The 21,362-nt window shown below is 37.5% G+C and overlaps 2 protein-coding genes across 3 annotated transcripts in view; both read right to left on the reverse strand.

Annotated features, from left to right (window-relative positions):
* Positions 1–7,480, reverse strand: part of Mterf2 (mitochondrial transcription termination factor 2) — a 13,191-nt gene extending 5,711 nt beyond the window's left edge. Inside the window, exons 1-2 of the mRNA XM_076855070.2 lie at positions 7,298–7,480; positions 5,725–5,807 (exon numbers count right to left, since the gene is read on the reverse strand). The gene's annotated coding sequence lies outside the window, so the exon portion shown is untranslated. The remainder of the gene's footprint in view (positions 1–5,724; positions 5,808–7,297) is intronic.
* A 3,416-nt stretch (positions 7,481–10,896) lies between these two features.
* Positions 10,897–21,362, reverse strand: part of Cry1 (cryptochrome circadian regulator 1) — a 61,422-nt gene continuing 50,956 nt past the window's right edge. Inside the window, exons 8-13 of one of the 2 annotated variants that reach the window (XM_076855076.1) lie at positions 20,686–20,837; positions 20,327–20,529; positions 20,131–20,226; positions 12,772–12,843; positions 12,593–12,696; positions 10,897–11,500 (exon numbers count right to left, since the gene is read on the reverse strand). In XM_076855076.1, coding sequence (XP_076711191.1) covers positions 12,593–12,696; positions 12,772–12,843; positions 20,131–20,226; positions 20,327–20,529; positions 20,686–20,837 — 627 coding nt within the window. In that variant the 3' untranslated portion in view covers positions 10,897–11,500. The remainder of the gene's footprint in view (positions 11,501–12,592; positions 12,697–12,771; positions 12,844–20,130; positions 20,227–20,326; positions 20,530–20,685; positions 20,838–21,362) is intronic. The other variant, XM_076855075.1, reaches the window with a different exon arrangement.

The following is a 21,362-nucleotide window of genomic DNA, read 5'->3' on the forward strand; positions in this document are numbered from 1 at the left end:
GGAATGGTGGCCACATTTTAAACCAGTCTTGCCAGCTATTCCCACTGGATGCTTTTGGGTAGCATGAGATGGCTACAGTGCATCTGATACACTGCAGCCTTTGCCACTGCCAGTTGGCAACACTCCACCTCCATCTCCTTAGGGTCTCGCTGGGCCCAAGAATTAAACTGACATAAAATAGATTAACTGGAGAAAACAATAGAGATTGATTTAATACAAGTTTTACATTGCATGGGATTCATCATAAGACCCCAAGAAATAGTATAGAGTTAGTTATACTAAACTGGGCAAAGAATAGTACGCTATGAAGGAACAACCAAATTGTGTGAGGGGATTTAAAGAGTTATCTTAATAAGATCTGCAGAGAATTCTTTCAGTCTCCACTTCCCATCTGAGGATAAGGATGCCAGTTCCTCCTGGTGGAGGGAGGGTGCCTTTCACATGAGAGGATCATCTGCTTTTAAGAAACAGAAAAGAGGTCAAACAGCTCCTGCTGTTTGTCAAGTGTCTTTAATTCAAAACAGCCAGTACTTCCAAGTGTGGTCTATTTTTTAACTCCTTCACCACTGTTTCTTTTGTCTGTAGTAATGAAAACACACCTGGTTCTGAGAGTGTTCCTGAGTGTATCAGTCCTGCCACGAGACCGTGTTGTACTGGGCTACTTGACTGGTTTGCAGCTTCCAGGAGTATTGGTAGGTTTGAAGAGAAAGCTCGAAAACAGCTGTTTCTAATCCCTGCCCTATCTGCTGAGGACTCCTGACCTTCAAGGTTATCATAACAAATTCAAATAAATGATTATTCTATCAGGAAAAATAAGAAGGTTTCCATTTTCATTTGCCATTTGTAATGACGGCTCACTGTTAGTACCTATGGAGACTAAAACAACTATAGGCGTAGCTTTTGTTTTACTTTTGGTGGTTCAGTTCCCCCCCCCCCCAATAATTCCTAGTGTTATTAGCCAAGATGAAAACAATGAAGTGTTTTTTAAAAATTCTAAGAAAACCATCAATTTTAACAGAAGGTGGAGGTACAGCATAGTAAGCACAGGGCTGGGGCCTGCCTTCCCACTCCCTGCTCATGAGACCCTGCTAGTTTTGGTCCCACCTTTGAGGTTCTGCAGTCAACTGCCTGTACCTAGTCCTGGCTCTAACTTAGGGAGCGATCGTGGTCATTTAGCACAAACCACAGTAATGGTTTGAGCAGTGCTTCATCCTCTATGAGTATTAATGAGTATTAATAACAATAGTGGTGACTGTAATATGGAAAAAACAGCATCTAAACATCACAGGGAAACTGGGAGGGTTAAAACACACATCAACTACTTTGCACAGTGACTGGTACATATTAAGTACTTAATACATGGTAGCCATTACTAGAAATTTCTGGAGCCAAAGTCTTATACTAATAAGACTTTAAATGTTTAGATAGAAGTACATTATTTATAAAGGATAACTGAAAACTGTACTTTAAATGCTTCAGGTTTCCAAAATAACTGTATAAAATCAATATACATTCTGCACAAGTTGCCACATTCTGAAAAGTCAGAAAAGTCTCATGATCCCATTACTTAAGAGACAACTGTTCATATTTTGATATCTCTGTCCACTTTTTTTCCTATATTTCTCTCCCTTTATTATAATTCTTCAAATATATGAAGCAAGGCTGTCTGGCACCTGGGCATTATATCCTGGATTCAGCATATAAAGTGAAAATTGCAGATTCAGAAGCCCTTGGCCAGTCCAATACAGCTAGGGTTCTTCAAGGGTTTGAACAAATCCTGTTGTCTGCTAAGCACTGGATGAAGCATTGGCCTGGTCTGAGGGTTACACTGTTCAGAGTGATAGATCCTAAACACTGGAGCCACAGTGACCATGTAAGGTGCTCCCATGGAGAGGTTCCTGCCAAAGGAGGCTAAGAGAAAAACTCTTGCATTTTGTTTACTCCAAGGTGATCTAGGATGTGTTCAGTGAGTTGTCAGAAAAATTAGTTATCTATTTTGCTTTTTCTCTACTGAGCAAATGTTGGACTGTAAAAATGAAAAGCACAAATGCTATAATTAACTATTATATATATGATTTATTTTCTGCTTTAATTTTACCTGCTGTTAAGTATTTCACTGTGATATTAAAAACACTCTGTAAACATTTAAAATGAGTGCATGATATATGGGATGAATTTATTATTATTTATAAATCATTCCTAATATTGAGCACTTAGGTTATTTGTCGTTTTACTATATGCTGAATATCTTCGCACATTTTATATGTTTTTCCTTTAGTATGAATTCCTAGAAACAGAATTTCTGGAGAGGATATGTGTAAACATTTGAAAAGTGATGTTGTTAAATTTACTGTCTTTGTGTTTGATTTATTTTGCTTACCATATGTTTTCAAAGTTCATCCATGTTATAGCAAATTAATTTTAAGTAGTATTATTAGCATATTATTATAGCACTTAATTTTAAGTAGTATTATTCCTGCTGCTTTTATGCATCAGATAAACAGATAAAAATTCATTTATATTTCTGTTTGAGTTTGAAAAGTTAGCTCCTATAGTTCATTTGAAATTTCTGGATGTTAACTGAGAATCTGAATATCAATAGTTTAGCTATCTCCAAGCATTTTTGGAACAATTTTTTTTCCTTTCCCATGATTTCTGATATATCAAATGTAGCTTTTGTTTTTAGATGGTCTCCCTCTCCATCCTCATATTTTTCAGTCCCCTGAACGGGCCAGGGGCTCAACAGTTCTGGCCTTTGTCTCATACTTGGCTCTTCTGCTAGACCAGCCTAAAACAATCTCTGGTCAATTCATTCTTCTACTCCTCCCACTAACAATCTCAGATCTCCAACCCCTAGACTCCATTTATCTCTGTTCTCCAATCTCAACTAATGCCCTTGACTCTTAATTGTACAAAGAAAGAACAACAACTCACCACACCAAACAAATCTACACCAAGTCCCTTCCCTAGAGCTGTGCCTTTTCATTTCCACTTCTGTGCTGATCTCAACTCCTATGGCTTCAGAACTCCAAAGCCTTTATTTCTCAATCAAGGTATTTATTGAAGGTATGAAGCAAATGTCACAATAAAATGAGTCACACTTTTGGTTTCCTATCACATACAGAAGTTATGTTTACACTACACTGTAGTCTTAAGTGTGCAATACCATTACTTCTAAAAAATGATGTACCTTAGTTTAAAAATACCTTATTGCTAAAAAATATTAACAATTGCCTGAGTTCAGCAAGCTGTAATCTTTTTGTTGATGGAGGATCTTGCCCCTGGGATGCTGCTGGCTGCTGACTCAGGATGGCAGTGAAAGTTGGGGTGACTTTGTCCATTTCTTACAATAAGACCACAATGAAGTTTGCTGCACTGACTGACCCTTTCATAAAAGATTTCTCCATAGCACACAATGCTGTTTGATAGCATTTCACCCACAGAACTGTTTCTTCTCAAACCCTGCACTGCTTTACCAATTACATGTGTGTGCATCCTTACTCCTTTGTTGTCCTTTCAACAGTGTCCACAATGTCTCCACCAGGAACAGGTTCAATCTCAAGAAACCACTTTCCCATCTCAGTCAAAAGAGGCAATTCCTTATCTTTAAAGCTTTATCATGTCATTGAACAAATCAGTCACAATGTCAGGTTCCATTTCCCATTCTACACCTCTTGTTATTTCTACCATACCTGCACTTACTTCTTCCCGTTAAGTCCTGAACACTTAAAAGACACCCACAAGGGTTGAACCAACCTCTTCCACATTTCATTTTCAACTCCTTTTAATGTTGATACTTTGACTTCCTCCCATGATTTGTGAATGTTCTTAATGGCGTCTAGAATGGTGCATCCTTTTCAGAAGGTTTTTCAATTAACTCTGCCCACATCCATAGGGGAATCACTATGGCAGTGATAGCCTCATGAAATGTAATATTTGGAAGTAAAAATTACTCCTTGATTCATGGGCTTTTGAATGGATCATGTGTTAGTAGGCATAAAAATATAACAATCTTGCACATCTCCATCAGAGCTCTTAGGTGACCAGGTGCATTGTTAGTGAACAGTAATTTTTGAAGGGGATCTCTTTTTTTTTTTTTTTTTCTGAGCAGGTCTCAATATTGAGCTTAAAATATTCAGCAAGCCATACTATAAACAGAAGAGCTGTCATCTGGGCTTTGTTGTTCATTTATACAAGATGGGCAGGGCAGATTTAGTCTAATTCTTGAGGACTTTGGGATTTTCAAAGTGGTAAATGAGCACTGTCTTCAACTTAAACATAAAGTTCATCAGCCTCCAATAAGAGTCAGCCTGCCCTCTGCAGCCAGGGACTGACTTCTCATTTATGAAAGTCCTAGAAGGTATAGTCTATAAGGCTGTTCCATCTACATTGAAAATATATTTGTGTAGTGTAACCACCTGCATCAGTTACTTAGCCAGATCTTCTGGCTAACTTGCTACAGCTTCCCGTCAGCACTGGCTGCTTCTCCTTGTACTTTCCGATGACTTCTTTCCTGACCCCATGAGCCAATTTCTGCTACCTACAAAGTTTTCTTCTGCAGCTTCCTTAATCCTCAGTTTTCACAGAATTGAAGAGTTAAGGCTTTGGTCTGGATGAGGCTTTGGTTTAAGAGGCTTTTTGGCTGGTTTGACCTTCTCTTCAGACTTCTGAAATTGTTTTCCTATCAGTAGAAAGGCCGTTTTGCTCACTGTTCATGTGTTCACTGGAGCAGCTCCTTCAGTTTCCTTCAAGAACTTGTCCTTTGCACTCACAACTGGGCTAACTGGCACAAGAGGCCTGGCTTTGGCCTGCCTTAGCCTTTGACATGCCCTCCTCACTAAGCTTAGTTATTTATAGCTTTTGATGTAAAAAGTGAGAGACATGCAGTTCTTCCTTTCACTGAACACCTGGGGGACATTGTAGGGTTATTAATTGACCTATTCAATACTGAAGTGTCTCAGAGAAAGAGGAAGCTTGAGGAGAAAGACAGACACAGGGAATGGGGATTCCTTTTCAGAAGGTTGATGGAACAATCAGAAAAAGTGTTTATTAAATTTGCCATCTTTACGGTGTTAGAGTTCATGGCACCCCCAAACAGTCACAACAGCAGTGTCAAAGATCACTAATTAGATCACCATGACATATAAAATAAAAAAGTTTGAAATGTTGCAAGAATTACCAAAATGTGACACAGACACAGTAAACACATGCTATCAGAAAAAATGGAGCAAACAGACTTGCTGCTTGAAGAAAGGTTGTCACAAACCTTCAATTTATGAAAGGAAAACAAAATGAACAAACAACAAAAAAACAAACACAAACCCCTGGCCCCTATGCAGTGCGATGAAGTGAGGTGCTAAAGCGGAGTGCTCATTCACCGCCCCCCCCACCGCAGAGCACCCTCCGCCCTTCTCACTGCTCCCGGAGAGCACATCCCATCTTTCCTTTCCTCCAGCTAATTCTTGCAGATCCTCTATTTCCTCTTCTACTTATTTAGTTCTCAATAAAGACAACTTCCATGTGATTGGACCCATGAGTAGCTGCACAGCCTCTCTCTCTTGATCTCAGCAGGTTTCAGCGCAGTTTATCTTTCCCCTCAAAACATTCTCTCATTTGCCTTCTAGGTCACTCGACTCCCCTAGTTCTCCTTCCCACACCAGAGGCCACCCCTTCTCGTCTCCTTGTAGGCTCATATTCAAGGTTTGCTTCTCAACCTTCTCTTACCTTTTAGTCTCTCCCTAGGGCCTCAGTTAATCCATTTGGGCTTCTCTCCAGCTTGTCATTCCGTGCACGACTTTTCGATGGCACTTTAGGATAAAGACAAAATAGAAATGCTTTACCACAGTCCACAAGGCTCCGCCACCCCCTGAATCCTCACTTCTCTCTCCCACACCAACTACACCCACTTCCTCTCCATCCCTGGTGCTCTCCCTGTCCCCACTGCACAGTTTTCAAAGACTATTGGCTATTATGTGCTCAAAATGCTTGTCCAATAACTCCTAGGTCTAAGTGTCACTTTCTCAAGGAAACTACCCTGACCTTTGGAATAGATGAAGCCTGTTGTTCCCCTTATCGGCTTTTATGTGTCATGACTGCAGTTCTGCTCCACTTATCATAGCTGCAGCTGTTCATGCACTGTTTGTATACCTCAGAAGGGCCAAGGCTGCTCACCACCATGTTCCAACGGATTGTCCCCCTACCTTTCACATGCTACCATTGTTGACTGTAGGAGGGCCCTTCTGTGTGCTCTCCCTCAGTACCCTGCTCTTGACCTTAATGTAGCACTTGTCATACTCTTGTGAGTTCTTCATTCATTCAAAGAGTAAGTTTGTTTGTCTAAATTCAAGCTGTTCATCAGGTTTCATGCTAGGCACTAACTCTTCTGCTAAAACAACACTTCTTCATGCTTTTCTTGGGATCACATACCATCTGAGAATTTGAGTGTCACAAACTCTCCAGAAAAACAACAACAACAAAAAACCCAACACAAAAACCATTCAGACCTACAACATTTTGCAGGATTCATAACCACCCTGTGGCCCAGCCATGAAAAACCTAAATTTAAAGAAGTTGGTTCAATTGAATGGAATGAACAAGTTCATAAGGCAACTTAATGTAGAAGGTAAAATTGTGAGTTCTTGGAGTCAAACTGCCTGGGATTAATTCCTGGTGGTGTGACTTGAGTAATATGTGCCTTGGTTTTGGGCAAAGAAAAATGGGGCACTGCTTCCTGGTGATGGAGAAGATTAAATATTTAAAAGATCTGCACACCTTAGAATATTTAAAAGATTTACACATATACTGACTTATTAAATCATCAATACAACCAATTTAAAAAATGAAACCCGTGCAGGTAAAGCAGCCTGCCCAAGGTTCCCAGGCTAATAATGCTGACCTTGAACTCAAACCCAACAAACTGGGAGTACCCCTCTCAGCCCTGTGCCCTACGTATGGTTTTGGTGGACAATTCTCTGATGTTTCATGCTTCCTAATCAGTTTTGAGCAGTGAAATCTATAAAACTTATAATATAGTCCCGTCTATAACAACACTATTTCCAATTAAGTTCTACTTTTATAACATAACCTGCTGACAGTTCCAAATCGATCCCGATGTTTTCATACAAGGAAAAATGAAAGCACGAGAGGGCCTCCTCCACACTGGGGCCCTCCTTTTCCAGAGCAGTTTTGCGCCCGGCCTTGGCTTTGGCCCAAGCCAGGCAGGGGGTTCCGCGGTAGGCGCCCAGCCACCCGGCTGGTGTGAGGGTCACCCCGGGGGCTGTAAGAAGGGGCAACTCACCTGTCAGCGTCCACTCCAAGCGAGGTACTGGGATTCTGCACGTCCCTGGCCCCGTCCTTGCTCCCGCCCCAGCCAACCTGAGATCTGCGGTTTTCCGGACTTCCTGAGGCTTGCGGCCAGGGTCCCAGGTCCAGGGTCCCAAGCACCTCCAGGCCAGCAGCGCTAATCAAGCCACCTCGCCCCTTTGCCCGTGGCCAATCAGAGCTCGGGAAACTGGTTCGCCTGTAGCCATGGCCCAGTGCCCCGATGCAGCCAATCAGAGCGCGGGACACAGGCTAAGACTCCTCCCCCACGCCGTGTAAAGGGCAGCGAGGTGGAGGCGCCAGCGTGGGAACCAGCTTTTCAGGGAACTGTGCCTATGGCCGCAGAGGTTGCATGTGGCATCTTCATACCCTTTCCTTCCCAGCCATTTTAAGAAACTTGAAATTCCAGTCACTTTGCTCCTTAGTGATCGTCACTGACCCATAAGAAAAAAGGTAGAATTAAAAAACTGTTTTTAAGATACAGCCATTCAGAATTCTCAGGATGCTTTAAAAAACCCCCACAAAACCCAAACTTCTCTAAAACACCCCCCAGCTCTCACCCTATCCCAGCAGTTGGTGACCCTGTGTCCTGAAAAGTCATCCATCCCTTTTCTCCTGCCTGATGCCTTCTCCAAAACGCTCTCCTGACCTGCATTGATTACTTGTGAAGCCCAGCCTCATACACATAACACATTAATTTCTTCTTAAAGCCAGGCCCAGCGTCTTCACCAATTCTCATATGCATCCAATAAAATATATTTATGGTATGCCTATTAAGTGCCAAGCATGTGAAACAGCAATGAGAAGACAGTGGTACACAAGGGGAAATAAAACGTTTCTTATCCTAATGGAATATAAAGACATTAACGACTAATAACACGATTAATCACCATTAGAGTTGAGTGCTACTGAGGATAGTGCCCTGACTCTGGCCTAGTTGTTCTGTTTGTATGGAGGCTGAGTCAGGAACACATGGTTTCCCAGGTGGATGATCTGATTGCCACACTGTGCCCAGTTCTGTTCTTTCAGACTGCCTATCACCTATGGAATGAGCTCCTTTAGTACTAGTTATTTTCCTTTAAACAATGCCTGGCACACAATAGGTACTCAGGAAATGTTAATCAAATTGAGTGTAGCCTTAGCATGCAGTTTATCTTCAACAGGCTTTATTGAGAGAAACAGATCCTTGGACATTAACATTGAGTGGCAGCAAGAAACCTGGCTCCTGATCTCAAAATCAACTCTGATCTCCAGTATATTCTACAATTAACTGAGCAGTTAACAGATGTCAGAAGGATGCAGAGGGTTCTTGTTCAGCAACACTTCTGCCTCTGACTCTCTTACATAAAAACTCTTATTGTTCATTACCTGCTTCTTAAAATATAAGATTTGGGTTTTGAATTAACCAAATGTTATTTGCACTTAAGAAGAGGGAAGAATAGTAGGATACAGAAAAGAGAAGGAAGTTAAGAAACATTAGCTCAGGATTTACATTTACATGCTGTGATCTCTGGAGGAGAAAAATGTGCACCAGGGGGCTGGAAGCTTACACTAGAACTCCCTCTGATGGTGTGAGGAATGGTAATTGTGTACACTGCAATCAAAACTTGAAAATGACCCAGGTCTGTAATCCCAGCAGCTTGAGAGGCTGAGGCAGGAAACTCACAAGTTCAAAGCCTGCCTCAGCCACTTATGGAAGTTCTAAGCAACTCAGTGAGACCCTGTCTCTAAATGAAATACAAAAAAGGGCTGGGGATGTGGCTAAGTGGTTAAGTGCCCCTGGATTCAATCCCATGTACCAAATAAAGAACAATAACAACAAATAACACTTGAAAATGACCGATTGATTCAGCTAGCTACACCAACTATATTAAATGCTACCTAAAGTTTTCTACCCCAAATGTTTAAAACAGCACATTTCCTGGATCATAAAATCAGGAGTGGGGTGGACCAAACCCTTAGGTGGAGAAATGAGGAAAAGAAATTATCATGCATATTACCTTCAGAAATGACAAACATGTTTTAATTATGGGAAGATTCTGATGTTTCTAGCATGTCTGGGATGCATGAAAAAAAATGAAGCCTGGGAATGCAGCTCAGAGGAAAAGGCTCCGGGGTGGGGGTGATGATTTTTTCACATCTCACATTTACTAATTAAAGCAAATATGAAAAACATCAGGACTCTGCATAGGTTTGTTAAAAAACCTGGCTCCCTCAACTCAATTTTTCGAAGTTGTTACACAGTTCTTGGTAATAAGAACTCAACAAGTATTTGCAAATAAATAATTGGTAGGATTTCTAGATCACTAGCCCTTTAGTTAGGTGGAAAGTTCTGTATTTAAATGCATCTGCTTAACTGGATCACATGGATTGACGACACTCTTTCCCTTTCAGAGATTCCTTTTAACCATGATTTAGACCAAACTGAAAATGCTTAAAAAAAAAAAAATCTCTTAAAAAAGCAAAACAAAATCACCTTTTATAAGTCAAAATAGTGTTCGATTATTAAAATGTTTATTTACTCCCAGTAAAACTGGATCTTTCTCCCAGATGGTGAGTTTCTCCCACCCAGGTTTGAGTTTCTCAATTTTGCACAGTACAATTAGGTCCATAGAGTGGGATGTGAAGTATAGTTATTGTGAAAACAATTAAAATATGACTCTATTTTTAACAGGGTGAAAAAAGAAAGATAATGCACAGGTTTTAATCTTTTTTTTTCAGTAATGGAATTTACTGATCACTGTCAGTTCATTATCTAGTATATTTTTAAAAATGCATATCATCTATGCATTGATTTATTATTGTTTCTGCATTTTGACTAAAGTTTATCTTTACTAACCTTTAAGTACAATTAATTGTAGTGAGTATTTGTCACTACTGAAGATGCAAAAATAAAGTCACTCATTATAATTGAGCAAAAATAAAGTCACTAGTTATAACTGAGAACAGTAAGAACCAGCCTACTAGAGAACAGTAAAGGGATAATAGCAATGGTAGTAACAATAATGGCAGCTAACCAGAGCTGTGGCACATGGCCATGTAGACTGTGTATTGTAAGGTCCAGGGAGCTACACAATACGGCAGCCCTGCAGTTAACATACATCGAGTACCTTACCACACACTAAGCGCTGATATGAGCATTTCACATGGAACTGGAGAATGAAGCTGATACTAATCTCATCCCTATTTTATAGATGAGAAAAAGAAAGGCATAGAAGGTTAAGGTCTTGCCCAGGATCTCAAAGTTAATAAGGGCATGGCCAGGCATTAGACTCCAGAACCCACACTGCTGTCCTATATAGCCTGACTTATAAACTCCAGTATGTGAAATGATCCCTTTGTTTCTACATCTTTCTTGCATATAATTTTGAAAAACTATTGTTTTACTGAAAATCTGGTATCAGCTCCATCATTCAAAATGGTGACATGTGGTTGAATATCATCTGTGTCTGTAATTTGCAATCATATTTCATAGGCCAATGCTCTCTCCCTTACCATAAACAAACAAAAAAAGGGATTGAGGAAAGAAATAAACCCACCAAGTACACAAGATTCCATATTTGCATATACTTTAATAACAAAGTCACTTTAGCTGTAAATGAACAAAGACAGGGAGCCAACACATGATTCTTCTACAAATTTGGGTCAAAACAGGCATACATGAAGCTTTAAGACATATATTTTCTGTGTTAACAGAGACTACACATATTAATTTTGATTATGCATATTTTTAAAACATTATTATGAAAGAGTGCAAAGTCAAACAATAATGTCAAAAAAATTTTGTCCTAAAATTTTAACAAAGCATTTTAAGAAAGTCTAAAAACCTGTTTTCTCACATTGATTCTCAAAACTTTGATTGTATATCAGAATATCAATTTGCAACTTAAACTTTTACCATACATGAAAGATTATCAAAAATATATTGATGGGTCTATACTAATTGTGACTATTTATATTTACATTAAGCAAATTCTTTTACCAAGTTCTTTATATACAAATTACCACTTGCCCTATGTGAAATTCATTAAAAAGTTAAAAACCACAGAAATATCATTAGAAATAATGCATTCAAAATGTAACTGCTTTCCATCAATGAAGAACTTTTTAAATAATTTAATTGAAAAGTACTGAATTTCCCAGCAATTTCAGCTGCAACCATATTCTTCCTGAATGTTATCTGTGATTTAAGGGGGAAAAAAAACTGAGTAAAGCTTGATTGCAAAGAACTAAAGAATTTGATAAGAATTCGATTGGTGTTTACTTATATCAAGAAATTTATAGTCTAAATAGATTTATATAAAAATTGATAAAAAAACAATGAAGAAACAAAGTCTAATGAAGAAACAAAGTCTTTAAAAACTGACAAATGTACCATATAAATAACGTCCATATTAATTTAAATCACAAAACAGTATCCCAAATCCAATTAAACTGAATGCAGGCATGGCATTTCTTTTTTTTTTTCAATTCTTCTAAAAAGGCTAGCATTTTTTTAAAAAAATAAACTAATGGGAAAGAATTTAGATTTTATGGACTGGGGTTGTGGCTCAGTAGTAGAGCACTTGCCTAGCATAAAGGTCCATCAACATCTAAAAAAAAAAAAAAAAAAAAAAATATATATATATATATATATATATATATATATATATATATATATAAAAGAATTTAGATTTTTATGAGCAGATAAAGAATATTTTATAACAGATAAAGAATTATTCATCAATATTCAAAAGGCAAAACTTGGGGGTGTTTTTTACATCTCACATTTACTAATTAAAACAAATATGAAAAACATCAGGACTCTGCATAAAGGTATTATATTAATAATAAAGGTATTATATTAATAATATAATAAAGGTATTATTATGCCATTAAAATAAAGAGGCCACTTAATTGTTTTAGACTCATAGTCATTTATCATAGCAAAGAAATGAAAAAGTCATCTTTTCCCAAGATAAAACTTGACCACAAAATCATGAGCTTTCAAATTGAAAGATCATTGATTCAGATGACCATGAGTGCAGTACTTTGTCCTGAACAGATGCTTCTCTCCTGTCCAATAATTAACTGATTTTATAATGATCGTTTAAGAATTTATGCCTCAAGATTTTCTGGTTTAAAAACAGAAATGAGTTTCATATGGAAATTATCTTGTTTTTTATGTTAATTTTATTTTCTTTTTATTCATTTTAGATATACATGACAGTAGAGTGTATTTTGAATTAATTATATAATTCTAAAGCAAGAAATAAAGCTATAAAGTATTTACCTAATTAGTGCTCTGTCTCTGGACTTTAGGACCAATACTCTGTGTGTCCTCTTCCTGACTAGGACGTTTCCCACTGCTGAGACCAGTGCCCATGGAGCTTCTTCCTACACATTTTGAAAAATGTACATTTAAGATAGGAAAGATGAAAAGCATAGTGTGCGTGAATGCTTCTTTCTTACCTTGCTTTAACAGGTGAGTTTGCTGACTGTCTCCATGAGCATTATGTAAAATACTACTCCCTTGAGTGCAACCTGTTTATTTAACATAGTGAAATGACTTAAAATAAAATCCAAGATGTAGGTAGAAAGACTACAGATCCAAATTTTACTTTTTTATCTACGTTCATTTATAAAGTTTTCACAATCCTCCCTATAAATCAAAGATCACATGCCTAAATCAGGGATATTTAGGCTTATAGAATGTTGAGAGTTGAAAGGCAAAATCACTAATGATCATTTTCTAAGAAACATTTTTTTTTTAACCAGATGACAATTAAAAACTTGACTATGAAGGTAAAACACAGAGGCAATGTAAGATAGACATCCTTCCTTTTTCCTGACACTTTCTTCCACATTCTTCCTTCAGAGCCCCTCCAAAGCATATTTAATTGGAGATAAGCGAATAAGGGCCTGCCACAAGGGAGCTAAACAATTAAAATCATACAAAGAGGGGCAGATACAGACTAGGTATGAGCAATTCTATCAAGACTTCCAAAAAGTGTTAGCAGCATGGGTTGCCTAGCATAGAAAAGAACATTTTGGAGAAATATTTTTGTTGGTGTGTCCAGTAAGGAAGATGTGAGCATTTTGGCACCTGAATATGTCATCTTATGACCTGAACAAGACTACTTATTTTTACTTTATTATCTCAAATATTTTTGGATAAAGAATTCAGCTTTTCAGGTACTCAAAACTAGGAAAATGGGGTTGGGGATATAGCTCAGCTACTAGAGCGCTTGCCTAACATGCACAAGGCCCTGGCTTCAATCCCCAGCACTATAAACAAACAAAAAACCTTGCCTTGGGTCATGAATGAGACCTCATATCCCTGGAAGAGATATCTCTATCATATATTAATAAACATTTAAATTCACATTATTTTAAAATTTGTAGTCTGGCATTCACAGAATGGTCATCTGTAATTGTACTGAAAACATTCAATATCTGGACTTGTAAGACTGAAGGTCAGACTCTGGATGATGGTAAATTCACTAGTCAATGTGCTACTCCAGGTTTTACCATCTGTGGGGTTTCCCCTAATAGTGATATCTACCACAATGTAGTACTGTGTAATATTATTTAAAATTACTTCTTTTCCTTAGTTTTAATTGGTACATTATAGTTGTACATAATAGTAGGATGTGTTGCTACATAATTTGTACATGCACACAGTATAACAACATAATTTGGTCAATACCATTCTCCAGTATTTCTCCTTTCCCTTCCCCCTCCTTCTGGCCCTTCTCCAATATTCAACTGATTTTGAGGTTTCCCCGCCTGGCCCCACACCTTTCTTTTCCTTTTTCCTCTCTAGCTTCCACACACAGGAGAAAGTATATGACCCCTGACCATCTGAGATTGGCTTGTTTCAATCTTAACATAATGTTAACATAATGTTCTCAAGTTCTATCCACTTTCCTGCAAATGACATAATTCCACTTTTCTTTATAGCCAAATAAAATTCCATTGTGTATATGTAACACATTTTCTTTACCTATTCATCTGTTGATGGTTACCTAAGCTGGTTCCATAGCTTGGTTCTTTTGAATTGTGCTGCTATAAAATGGGTATGCATATATCACTATAGTATGATTTAATTCTTTAGGATAAATACCAGGGTATGGCATGGCTGGGTCACATGGCATTTCCATTCCTAGTCTTTTGAGGAATCTCCATACTGATTTCCATAGTGGCTGCGCTAATTTACAATCCAACCAACAGTATAAAAATGTTTCTTTTTCTATACATCCTTTCCAGCATTTATTATTGTTTGTTATTCTTGATGGTTGCCATTCTGACTGGAGTGAGTTGAAATCTCAGTGTAGTTTTGCTTTGCATTTCCCTAATCACTAAACCTGTTGAACATTTTTTCATATATTTGTTGGCCATTTGTATTACATTATTTAAGATTTCACACCAACTATATGAATACACTTAACTGCCACTGAACTGTACACTTAAAAGTGGATAAAATGGTAAATTTCATAACAGAATAAAAAAGTCAACAAAAACATTTCTGATTACTGTATTTACTTATGACATATACATTTTATTTATTTATACCTTACACATATTACTGAGAGCCTGTTAATTCTTTGGACTAGACCAGGTACTAGAGATATAAATATCACTAAGACATAGAGTCCATCTTAAAGATTCACAATCTAGGAGGATTAGATAGATAATAAAATCACTAAGTACAAATAAGTATTATTAGGTGCAGGGACAGAGTTTGATACAGGACAATGGTGACTGAGGAAAGAAAGGTCAGTTCTGGAAGACTCTTAGAGGTGGCTCTCAGGACAAGTCATAACTAGTCACCTTGGTTTCATTTTCTCAAGTTAATTCCATTCCTTTGCCCAGTAGTGAGATAAATGAGAATAACAAAATATTGAGAGAGCAGCCCAACAAAAGAAAGAACACAAACTAGACGATTCAACTTTTTTTAAAGTTTAAAAAAACACAGACAAAATAATAGTATTAGAAATCAGGAAAGCTATTACATTTGGGGAGGAAGAGAGAAATTAGTAAGTTCAAAAAATACATTGGGAATTTCCTTAAAAGACCATTTTATTTCTTTAGAGTGCTACATGATCAGCAGGTAAGTCAGGCCTCCAATTTCCCCAAGTTCAAGAACACCACTGTAACTGTCACTTCTTCATAAAATGTGGTAAATTATATTTTCTACAATGCAAGAGACAATAAGTAAAGAACAGAGCTTTGCTGGTCAATTAACTTGCTACTAGCTTAGTCACAAAAATCACGAATCTCCATATTAATGTCTTGAGCTAAGAGTATACAAGATAGGAACTCTTTTTTTCTAGACTAAAAGTAACATTTATTTATTTATAATAAAATAATATTCATTGTTTCTTTTAAAGTTCTATGAGGGAAAGAAGTTTACCTGATCATTTCCCCCTTATTTTAGGTTACCAATAGCACCAAAAGGAATTTTAACTTTAAAAATTCTGACTTAAAAATTAGTATGAGGGGAAAGCTTCATAAAAAGATATTTAAAGGAAAAATGCAATAAAATTTTAATAGTGATTGTCTCTAGTAGCTGGAATTGTGGGTGATAGCTGTTCATCTTTTCTAGTGTTTTTTTTTAATTGTCTATTGTAAATAATCATTTAAAAAAAACAGCTTTGAGGTATAATTCACATAACCATAAAATTTACCTGTCTTAAGTGTACAATTCAGTTATTTTTTAAAGTTAACTTTCACCAAAGTTGTGCAACCATCACTACAATCAGTTTTAGAATATGTTCCATCTCCCCCAAGAGATCCCTACTGGCATTTATTCCCCAATCCTATATTGAAGCCCAAGGCAACATCTAATCTAGTTTGTCTCTGATGATTTGCTATTTCTGAATAGTTCATATAAATGGAATCATGCAGTATATGGTCCTTCATGTCTGGTTTCTTTAATAAAATGTTTTTGGGTTTCATACATGTTGGTATTTTATTTCTCATCATGAATAATACTCCATTGTGTGGCTATATTACCTCAGACAAGTGTAAGTAAAGTTGATATAAACAATCATTTATAAGTCTTTGTAGCTGGGATGGTGGTGCACGCCTGTAATCCCAGTGGCTCAGGATGGTGACAGAAGGATTGTGAGTTCAAAGCCAGTCTTAGCAAAGGCGAGGCACTATGCAACTCAGTGAGACTCTGTCTCTAAGTAAAACACAAGATAGGCTAGGGATGTGACTCAGTGGTTGGGTGCCCCTGAGTTCAATCCTGGGTACCCCCCCGCAAAAAAAAAGTTATTTCTTTTGATACTTACAAACAAATTTTCTGGTTTGTACAAAAGATTTATATTTAGCTTTTCAAGAAACTACCAAACTGTTTCCTAAAGTGCTAGTACCATTTTATATCCCATTTCTCAGGAAGGGTTCCAGGGTTTTTCTTTTCTTTCTTTTCTTTTCCATCTCCCCCAAGAGATCCCTACTGGCTATTTCCTTTCATTCCCCAATACTACCCTGAAGCCCAAGGCAACCACTATTCTAGTTTGTCTCTAACTATTTGCCATTTCTGCTTCATAACATTTGGTGTTCTTTTTAATTTAGCCATTCTAGGAGTATACAGTGACCAACTTACCCCAGTTTGCCTGGCATTTTCTAGGTTATAGCACTGAAAGTTCTGTGTCCCAGAAAATTTACCAATTCTAGGCAATCAGTGACAGGTGGTCACTAAATGGGTATAAAGAACCACCTCACAGCTGGGCAGGGTGGCACATGCCTATAATCCCAGTGGCTCAGGAGGCTGAGGCAGGAAGATTGTGAGTTCAAAGCCAGCTTCAGCAATTTAGCAAGGTACTAAGCAACTCAGTGAGACCCTGTCTCTAAATAAAATACAAAAAAAGTGCTGGGGATGTGGCTCAGTGGTTAAGTGCCCTTGGGTTCAATCCCTAGTACCAAAACAACAACAACAGGAGCAACAAATTTAAAAAAAACCCGAAACAAGGGGCTGGGATTGTGGCTCAGCAGTAGAGCGCTCGCCTTGCATATGCGGGGCCCTGGGTTCAATCCTCAGCACTACATAAAAATAAAATAAATGAGATAGAAATATTGTGTCCAACTACAACTTAAAAAAAAAAAAAACCCGAACAAACCACCTCACAATATTTAATGTTTGTATTTCTCTAATAATGCTGATGAACACAGTTTATAGTAAAAAATTTAAAAATAAAAACTAAAACACCTTGCTATAAGAAACAGATTGTGATCTATTTTATTATAAAAACACAAATACTTTAAGAAATCTATGTATAGTTTGTTCCTTTCTTGAGTTCAAAACGTAAAAAAATGAGAGAAGAAAAATGAAACAGTATTACAGAGACTATGAATTTTTCAGTTATTTAAAAACCTAAACTAAATCATAAACAATCTTGCCCTTTGAAGTGCCTAAGGCACTGTAAGATAGAAACTTACAGACAGGTAAGTGTAGGGCATACGCTTTAGAAGCACGTAAATCCTTTCAAAAGGAGGAGAAACTTCAGAGGAGAAAAGGTTAATTAATACTATAGTCCAAATCCCCAGGATCTTTCCACAGCCACTGCTATTCCTAGGTCTGAATGTTCTCCTTCACCCTCCTACTCAAATGCTACCCATACCTACCATGCTACAGGACAGTTTCTCCAATCCTTTCAGCCCCTGTTGATCTCACTCCCTTTTCTCTTATTGCCAAGTGGAGGCAGCATCTTACAATTTATCACTTTCTTTCATTTGTTTTTGTATCCCTCCATGTGCCCATTCAAACTGTAAGCTCCAGTTACCCAGTTTTTATAGCTTTTGGGTCTTTGGAAAGGCCAATAGAACTCAGCTCCAACATGTGTTACAGGTTAAGTATTTACAAGACAAAAAATAATCTCAAGATTTATTAATTTTTTATAACATCACAAACTACCTCATAAATTTGTGAAACAAAATGATCCCAATTTAACTTGCTACCATGATTAACATTAGATGACAACTCCAAATAAAGGATATAGATTTCAGTAAAATTCTAAGAAGCAGTACATCCGATCACTGTCCATTATCCGGGCACCAGGAACGGTTCCCATCCCTCTGCCACCTGCCTGTCATAATGCTTCATAGAAATTTTGTCCCTCCCATTCAAGTGTAGGCTGACAAGGCAGGTTGTAAACAGAACTAGAGATATGGAAGAACTTTTGAAACGATATATTGTTGAGGTTTCTTCAAACTGTAGAGACCCTGAGAAAGAATATTTCTGAAATACACTGTATCACTGGCAACTATTTGGTAGATAAATAACACTTTTAGAGGTGACCCACAGATGTAGGAAAGAGTAGGAACTTTGGGGCTACTCAGACGTGGATCCGAATCTTAGCTCAACTTCTTATTAACCATGGGATCTTGGTTAAGCTTCCCTACCTCCCCAGGATAATTTTCCCAACCAAAAAGTGAGGACCTCAACACCAATCCCTTGGAAGGTTATTGTGAATATGTTGGCAAAAATCTACTGCTGGGCACAAGGTGGGCAGTTTAAAGGTGAGTGCTCTTGTTGAGAGCCACAGCCGAAGGGGCCCCAGCAAACTTCCAGCTGCCAGCTGATGATTGGCTCACAGAGGTCCCAGCAAACTTCTAGCTGCCAACTGATTGGCTCCTCTTAGGTGATGCTCATTGGGCTGTTTCCCTGCCCTTTCAGGCCACAGAGCTGCTCATTGGGTGACTTTTTTGGCTCCGCCCACACGACCCAGCCAATCAGCCTCAAAAGCAGGAGGAGTGGGGGAGGTTGAGAGGCTTGTGGGAAGCCGGTGGTGGCAGTTGGGCTCTGAAGGTTTTCCTGAAGAGCTGTGTGGTTTGGTGTGTGTGGTTTTAAAAATAAAGTTCGTTTCTTTTGACAAGTGGCTCCTGAATTGTGCCCAGCCAGACTGCGGCATTTGGTGGCCTGTATGGGCCCTTCTCCCAAAACTAATAAAATATATGCTTTTATAAAGATGCAGGATATTTCTGAATTTGGAAAGGTTCATTTTTTAAAAAGATTTATTCTTAATATCAATTTAGAACATGTGATTTTTAAAAAATAAGCATTTCTAAAATATTCTCTTGATTTTAATGAAACTTAGCCTCATGGCATTTTAGGCTAGAGCTTTAGAAAACTGATATCATGATTCAAACTTCTGATATATACTGACTTCTTTACATTATTAATATCATATATATTTAGAATGTATGTGATAACTACACACAATTCATACAGAAGATTATCATAGATGAGGCTTTGTAAGAAAAACCTCATGTATCAAAGGGCTAGAGGCCCTATGTATGTATATGGTCGGTCAATCTTTTGGCTCTACTCAGAGGGCTGCTGACCTTCTTAATTATCTTATAGCTGATATTCAGCTAAAGAGAATAAAAAATAATGAACATTTGGAAAATATGAGATTTGAGTTTCATTTTACCCTTAAAAATCAATCTCCTGGCTGGAAGTATAGCTCAGGGCTCCCACACTCGTGCCTAGCATGGATGGCTATGAGTTCAAACCCTGAGCACCACAAAATAAATAAATAAATGAAAAAAAAGATCTCATCTGGTTTAAAAGAAGACCTTCAACATGATCTAGTCCATATCTGCTACATGTAAGGGTATTTCCCATCTTTAAAATGTCACCACTAGTTTGAGGGGATGATGTATGTATAAATGTGTATGCACATGTACAGAAAACCTATTACACTAATTTTAGGGTCAGATTTTTAAGGATACAACCATTATAGCAGGATTCAATGAACAATATAACTACTTATTAATTTCTTTATGTTAGTAAATACAGAAATTTCTGTAGTTTTTACTTACTTCCACTGCTGCTACAACCTGGGATATTTTCTCCAGGTGCATACCCCATGAGACCTCCATTCCCATTAGGATTAGAAGGTACGGAAGCAAGAAGCCCTAAAGGGGAATAAATTTCCTATTAAATTATGATCAAGATAAAATTCATGGATAAGTATGTAAATATCTGTTAAAGAACAAATCAAAGACAGTGACACACCTAGTCCTCTATATCGTGATAGCTGCTGATAGATCTGTTTCATCCTTTCAATATTCAAACGGCTTGCCTCGGCATGGTTCACCATTGGTTTGGGATAATTAACTCCAATCAAACATTTGGCTACCTTCTGAATACCTTCTGGTGCATTCCAGGGATCATAGATATATTTTGCAGGGAAGCCTCTTAGGACAGGTAAATAACGCCTTTTGGGAGAAGGAAAAAAATATTAATAAAATATATTATCAGCAAACTATCACAGATTACTAGCTATCAATATCATTTATGTGATCTGTTTACTCTTTATCTCTGCTGCCCATCATTAGCTATTCCACATTGAATAGTAATAACCCTTTATTTACCTGATGTAATCTCCATTGGGATCTGTTCTTCTACCAAAACCAACAGGACAATAGCAGTGAAAAAACTGTTGGAAAAAGGAACTACAAGACAGCCACATCCAGCTTCCAGCATTTATGCTCCAGTCTGCATCAAGCAGTAATTCTTCAAATACCTTCAGAAGTAACAGTAACCAATTAGCATGCACACACATGATTCTCAAAGCAAGTATTTTTGAGGTAACTGTAGATCAAAAGTCAAGGCAAAGAAAATCTAGCACAAAATTGTAAGATTAAACATTCCAAAGTTAGCTTCCTTGTGTATGTTCTGTAAACTGTTTCAGGAAAAGAAATGTGTTGGTAACATATGTTTAGTAGATTGCTTAAACTGAATTTATTCTTCAGCCTTCACAGTCTTATTGTAGGGAGCAAAAAATTACTTGAGCCACTGATTTTAAAGGACAATAGGATATTAAGAAGTAGAGAAAAAGCAGATCATATTTAAGAAAACAAAACGATACCAAATAAATTACTAACTCAAACTTAGATACTTTGTACTTTGATGTAGATAAGGGGAACACACTCAAATATAAGCGCACCTTAGAAATGTACTAGCACTGCATGATTTCAAATTTTTTAAAAAGTAATGGAAATACTTTTTATGTTGATTGTATTGGTTACATACATGTAAAAACTGATCA

The sequence above is a fragment of the Callospermophilus lateralis genome, chromosome 4 (genome assembly GCF_048772815.1).
Source record: "Callospermophilus lateralis isolate mCalLat2 chromosome 4, mCalLat2.hap1, whole genome shotgun sequence".
Lineage (NCBI taxonomy): Eukaryota > Metazoa > Chordata > Mammalia > Rodentia > Sciuridae > Callospermophilus > Callospermophilus lateralis.